Source organism: Herpailurus yagouaroundi, unplaced genomic scaffold, assembly GCF_014898765.1.
Source record: "Herpailurus yagouaroundi ecotype Mexico unplaced genomic scaffold, PumYag 569, whole genome shotgun sequence".
Classification (NCBI taxonomy): Eukaryota; Metazoa; Chordata; class Mammalia; order Carnivora; family Felidae; genus Herpailurus; species Herpailurus yagouaroundi.
This window is the reverse complement of record NW_024412786.1, coordinates 1,176,185-1,182,449: the sequence shown is the minus strand read 5'-3', so window position 1 is coordinate 1,182,449 and position 6,265 is coordinate 1,176,185. Positions and strand designations below refer to the sequence as shown.

General features: G+C 64.6%; 2 protein-coding genes across 2 annotated transcripts in view; one reads left to right on the top strand and one right to left on the bottom strand.

Annotated features, from left to right (window-relative positions):
• MACROD1 (mono-ADP ribosylhydrolase 1) overlaps positions 1-2,195 on the top strand; it is a 152,200-nt gene extending 150,005 nt beyond the window's left edge. The window contains 6 exon segments of the mRNA XM_040465574.1: positions 241-357; positions 795-916; positions 1,038-1,068; positions 1,284-1,357; positions 1,679-1,760; positions 2,042-2,195. Of these exon segments, the coding sequence (XP_040321508.1) occupies positions 241-357; positions 795-916; positions 1,038-1,068; positions 1,284-1,357; positions 1,679-1,760; positions 2,042-2,079 (464 nt within the window). The 3' untranslated portion in view covers positions 2,080-2,195.
• A 117-nt stretch (positions 2,196-2,312) lies between these two features.
• OTUB1 (OTU deubiquitinase, ubiquitin aldehyde binding 1) overlaps positions 2,313-6,265 on the bottom strand; it is an 8,190-nt gene continuing 4,237 nt past the window's right edge. The window contains exons 4-7 of the mRNA XM_040465577.1: positions 4,205-4,323; positions 3,880-3,964; positions 3,566-3,760; positions 2,313-3,435 (exon numbers count right to left, since the gene is read on the bottom strand). Coding sequence (XP_040321511.1) covers positions 3,238-3,435; positions 3,566-3,760; positions 3,880-3,964; positions 4,205-4,323 — 597 coding nt within the window. The 3' untranslated portion in view covers positions 2,313-3,237. The remainder of the gene's footprint in view (positions 3,436-3,565; positions 3,761-3,879; positions 3,965-4,204; positions 4,324-6,265) is intronic.

The window sequence follows — 6,265 nt, the reverse complement described above, 5'->3', positions numbered from 1 at the left end:
CCGCGCCGCTTCCCGCCGAGACCCGCTGCGACCCGCCTCCGCGCCTCGGAGCAAGTAGGGGCGGCGGGCGTTAGCGAGCAGCCGGAGGCGGCGGGAGAAGGCGCGCGCGGTGCCCGGTGGGTCCTGGCCCAGCCGAGGGGGTTGGGAGTATTCTGTGCGTGGGCCTCCGCTTTCTCTTCTGTAAAACGGGCTCAGGCGTGACGCGGGGCGCCCCACGGCTCACTCCCCTCTGCCCTGCAGTGGACGGCTGCATTCACCGGGCCGCTGGACCCCTCCTCACCGACGAGTGCCGGACCCTGCAGAACTGTGAGACCGGCAAGGCCAAGATCACCGGCGGCTATCGGCTGCCGGCCAAGTGTGAGTCCCGACCCCACAGGGCACCTCGTGTAATTGGGGGCTTAAGGGAGCAGCCCCCACACAATTGCTGGAGGCCTCCTCAGGGGTCGCTTCCTAACCTTAAGTGCCGGGACCCGGCCCCTCCTCGCACGCACCAGGAAGCAGGTGGCGGGAGGGGGTGAGAGGAGCTGAGGAGGCAGTGACTTCGCTCGCCCACTCCGCCCCGCGGCTCAGACGGGCCCATGCAGCTGTGCGAAGGGGGCCCAGCGCGGGCCTGCCTGTCTCTGTCGAGCGCATTTGAGGGCACACTTCTGCACCCACGTGGGCAGGGTCCTCCCCTGGGGACTCTCAGAACTTGGGGAGAGGGCCTGTTTCCTGTCCTCTCCAGGGCGGGCAGGGGGAGAAAGCCGATGGCCGCTTGGAGACCCCGGCCAGTCTGACCCCGTCGCCTCCCGCAGATGTCATCCACACGGTGGGACCCATCGCCCACGGAGAGCCCAGCGCCAGCCAGGCTGCCGAGCTCCGCAGCTGCTACCTGAGCAGCCTCGACCTGCTGCTGGAGCATCGGCTCCGCTCCGCGGTGAGAGGGGCGGGGGCAGGGAGGGGGAGGGGGCGGCCTAGACCGGTAGGAAGAAGGCCCCTCGGAGGCGGTGGTTGGAGAGTGACACTGTCCCCAATTCCCTCACCTCCCCCCGCCCCAGGCATTCCCCTGCATCTCCACCGGCGTGTTTGGTGAGTGGAGCGCGACGGGCGGGGGCGGGGGGGGGGGGCTTGGTCTAGAAGGGGGCGGAGCGGGACCTGGAAGTGGGTGGGCCCAGACGCGAGGAGGGGCCTGGGAGGGCGTGAAAGGGGCGGAGCGGAACCGGGTAGGTGGAGTTGGGCGGGTCCCGGGGCGTGGAGGGGGCGGGCCAGAGCCCAGACTCACTCCCGCCCCGCCGGGTCCCCAGGCTACCCCAGTGAGGCGGCGGCGGAGGTAGTGTTGGCCGCGCTGCGCGAGTGGCTGGAGCAACACAAGGACAAGGTGAGTCCTGGGCCCAGTCGAAGGGACAAGATGGGGGGGGGGGTGGTGGTGGCAGGACCGCACCAGCCCTCTCTGCGTCCCCGCCCCTTCCCTCGAGACCACTTTGCTCTCCTGCCCATCCAGCAAGGGCGGTGGAGTGCACACCATGAACCCCTTCCCTGAAGGGTGCAACCTGAGCTCCAAACTCAGGGTCGGTGCCCCGCCCCCCCCCCAAGAAAAAAGCAGGTGAAAACCTGTAGAGGTGGGGGCAGTGATAACACAGGGGAGCCGGGGTGTGGGTGCCGGCCACCCCTACCCTGGGCTGAGCAGGTCCCGGCACAGGTGGACCGGCTGATCATCTGTGTGTTCCTGGAGAAGGACGAAAGCATCTACATGCAACGGCTTCCCCACTACTTCCCTGTGGGTACGTACCCCTTGGCACCTGGGTCAGCCCTCACCCCTGCCCCTCCCCCTCAGAGCAGGCTCTCACTGTCCTCTGCCTTCCAGCCTGACGGCACCTGCCGCCCACCCTGCCCAGGACTGGTAAGCAGGGTCTGCCCTGCCGTGTGCTGCCCACTAACCTGCCCACTAACACCAGGGCTCGCCGCCCCCCCCAATCCCTGCCCCTGCTCACCCCCACGCAGGAAAGTCACAAGGGGAGGTCCACAGCCTACACTCCCTCTAACGGCTCTGCTCTGCCCACAGACTCGCCTGGGCCTACCGGACCTCGCTCCCAGCTCTAAGAGGTCTCCGAAGCCTGCAGCTGGGCCCGGGACGCCTCCCCCCCCCCCCCCCCCATTCTTCCCCTCAGCCCCCGGCGCCTGAGGAGCCTCCTAATAAAGACCACCCTTGTCACAGCTCCTACTGTCTGAGTGCTGGCTGGGGAAGGAGACAGCCCAGAGGTGTGGACAAGTGCTTCTGGCTTAACAGGGCTGGCGAGGGCGGACGGGTGGAGGCACGGGCCGGACCGCAGAGGTGGGCAGCAGCACTTCACATTTATTGAGGGCCTGCCCCCAAGGAGCTCACAGCCTGGGGGCCAAGACCCCACGTGTGCTGGGGTGAGGGAAGAAGAGAGGTGAAGGCAGAAAGGAAGGCGATGCAGAGACACCGTGGCCCAAGCACAGGGGGTGCAAAGCAGGCACAGGCAGGGGGAGGGGCGGGGGAGGAACGGCGGCCTGGCAAGCCCTGCCTAGACCTCGGGACCGTGGACCACACGCAGACTTGAAGGCTACCCTTCCCCCACCAGGTTGGCACCACCTGGGGGTACACTGGGGTGCCCCAGCTCCTCCACCTGCCCTGAGCCAGGCCCCATCACGTCAGCCCTCTCCACCCAGGACTGGACCATGCAGACCCCTGACGGGAGGGCAGGCAGCTCAGGTCTGGGGCCCTGACCGGCACAGAGAGGTGCAGTCAGGTCAGGGCCTACGAGGGAGCAGCTCGAAGCCTGGGTGATCCTCGGTCCCTGGGCAAGTCCCCAGGGAACTTCCAAGATTCTCATGGAAGCCCCCGGGCCAGCTAAGGAGGGAAGGGGGGTGGGTGCCGGAAGGGAAGGAAGCGGAACCCCAGTAACCAGGAGGGGTCCCCCAGAGGCCTAGCCCCCTCAAAACTGCTCCTGGTGGGGAGGCTTGGACACGGACAGGTGGAAGGTCGAGAAGAACCCACCTGGCGGGGGGGAGGAGGGGGCAGCCAGACACATAGCAGCCAGGCGGGCAGCAGCAGAGCAGGGACACGCACACACGCGACTCACCACCAGCATCCCCTTTAATAAAATGTGGAAGGTCGTGTGACGGGGGGAGGAGGGGAGTGAAGTATGACCATTTACAACCACAAAAAACCTCTGTACATGTCTAGCGCCTGGCAGAGGGGAGGGCAGGCAGGGCAGTGGCAGGCCAGGGCCAGCCCTATTTGTAGAGGATGTCGTAGTGTCCAGGCCGATAGAGAAGGTAGACCTTGGGCTCGGAGCCCTCGGGAAAGATGTGCGGGTTGGTGGTGCCGCCCTCGCCGCGGTCCATGTATTCCACCTGGATGGAGACGCTGAGGGCCTGGGCCAGCGCGATGATGTGAATGTGGTCACTCTCTTTGCACATGGGCTCCACCTCCTGCGGCACAGGGAGGGGGCCGGGCCCGGCTCTCAGCGCCGCCCGCTGGGCACGTCGCCCTTGCGTACACGCCCACCCCCGGCCCTGGTGCCCCCACCCTGAGATAAGAGAGAAAGGGGAGGGACGGCACCTGCTGACAGAACTCCTTGACGGTTCGCCCACCCTCGATGAAGTGCTCAAAGAACTTGCTCTCGCGCTGCAGGTAGCCTGACGTGAGCAGCCGCAGGTACACCACCAGGTAGTCCGAGGTACTCTGGTCATTGAAGGAGGCCAGCAGGTCGGCTACGGAGGTCTGCTTCTCCACCTGCTCGATCAGGTCCATGAACTGCCACCCACAGGGCACAGAGGGCACAACGGAGGAGGAGGAGATGGGTCAGCCCCGCCACGGCCAGGCCACCCGACCTCCACCCCGGCCGAGAGGGCGACAGGGGCGGCTGGGCTCACCGTGTTGTGGAAATCCTCAATTGTGAACTCGGTGAAGCCCTGGGACACCAGGTCCTCTTTGCTCTTGGCGGACACGGCCTTAAACCTATGGGTGGGAGGGAAAGGGAGGCCAGCGTGGGCTCCTCGGCCAGCAGAGAGGCCGGCGCAGAACTGGGGGAACCGGCCAGCGCTGCCCCCCACCCCCACCCCCAGCTCAGAAGACCAAAGCAAGAGCCCAGCCACTGTCTGGGCACCTCCCGGTCACTGAGAGCGGGAGGGAGCCCCAGGGGCCCTTCCTGGAGCCATCGCCCACCTCCTGCGGCGCCCGAGTGGCCAGCATCCTTACCGTTGCAACTCCTTGCTGTCATCCAGCAGCGCCTCCAAGTGGGAGAATCCAAAAGCTCGATAGAAGCAGTTTCCATCGGGCCTGGTCTTGCGGATGTACGAGTACTTTTTGTGGAGGTCCTGGAAAGAGGCAGCCGCCACCCCCCGCCACCCCATGCCCGTCAACATCAGGCCAGAACCAGAGAACCGCCCCCCCGCCCCCGGCCGCCCCCAACAAAGGTCGCCCCACAGCGGGGACGACTAAGCTCCAAGGAACCACCGGCCATCCGTGGCTGCTGACCCAGCTTTGCCAGTCACCTAGAGACCCGCTGACTGGAACCCCCAAGGCCTCGGGAAACTGTGCCCTTATGGGCACACTGGCCGCACGGGTCACCAAAGTTGTCCCCAGCCACCAGGTAGGCCACACTGCTGGGCTCGCAGGGCTGTTTGTGCAGAAAAACGGGCATATCAATCAGTCCTCGTCCAACACGGCTTTTCAGAGGGTAGTCTTTCAAGCCACGCCAAGAGTCCAGGGCCAACAAATTAGGACGGGGGTGCAGCGCTGGGCTCCACACCAAGCAGTCCCGCGGGAACCAGCGGCCCTCGTCTCCCTTTTTTTAATGCTTATTTTTGAGAGAGAAAGAGACAGAGTGTGAGTCGGGGAGGGGCAGAGAGAAAGGGAGACACAGAATCTGAAGCAGGCTCCAGGCTCTGAGCTGTCAGCAGAGCCCCACGTGGGGCTCGAACTCATGAACCGTGAGACCACGACCTGAACCGAAGATGGATGCTTAACCGACTGAGCCACCCGGGTGCCCCAAGGCCTGGTCTCCTTCTAAACGCTACCCTGCCCTGTTCCATCTCCGGTTTCCTCCCCAAACGTGGTGGGATTTCCTGTCTGCCAAACCTCCCCACATGGGTGGTCCATCGGCACTGCCAGCAAGCAGGCCCCGGCCTAGTTCAGGCCTTCTCCGTTCTCCTCCACCCACTACCCCCTGCCCACCTTTCCAATGACCTTGCTTCCTTTCTGAGGACTTTCACCCAGAAGCCCTTAGCACCAACCAACACACCCGCCCACAGCCTTCTCTCCTGATTCCCCGGAGGGTCTGGGGCTGCTACGAGGCCGCCCCTCTGGGCCACATCAGAGCCCTCGGGCTCAAGGCCAGCATTCCAGGAAGCCTCCCCCTCCTCCTGCATCCATCAGGTTTCCTCTCCCTCCTGGTCAGACTCAGCGGCATACAAACACCACAAGGCTAATTCTTGCTTAAAGAACAAAACTCCTCTGCTTCACATGAACTCCTTCCCGGCTCCCACCCAACCTCTCCGTTCTCCTTTAGAGCGAAGCTGCTCCGGAAGTTGTCTGCGCTCGCCGTGTCCACTTTTCTGCTACTAACTCTACCCAAGCAGCCTTTAGTCAAGGTCACACAAGCCTTTCCTAAGTCCGAGGGCCAAGCCCACTCCTCCCCAGACTGGCCCCTCAGCAGCATTCACCACAAGGGGGGGGGGGGGGGGGCCCCCCCCCCCGTGGGACACCCTCCACCCCGCGACACCACCTCCGGGCCCCCTCCTCCACACTTCACTCGGCTCGTATGCCCCAGCCTTGCCGTGTCCTCCTCCTCCCCTCACCCTGCGAAGGTCAGGGCCGCCACCAGACCACACGGCACCCTTCCTCAAGACGCCACGTGCCACAAGAGGGGCACGCCACACACCTGTACACGGTGCCTGCCACGGGAACGGCACGAGCCCACTCGGGCCCGGGACCGCTTCCGCTCGTGAACTATACTCACGGTCTCTCGCCACTACTGGTCTTGGGAGTGACTGACTGGTTTTAAAATGTTTGTTTTTAAGTAATCTCTACACCCAGTGTGGGGCTTGAACTTACAACCTCCAGATCAAGAGTCAAGTGCTTTACCCACTGAGCCAGTCAGGTGCCCCAAACGGAACTCTTCACTTGCCCCGTCTCTGTCCTCAACTCCCATTTGACTCCAAAATCAAACCGCCTCGTCTCCTCGTTCAGCCCGAGGGCGCATCCTGACCGCTGAGCACACGGCTCCCCCCAGTCCAATCCAACGCAGATCCAAAGGTT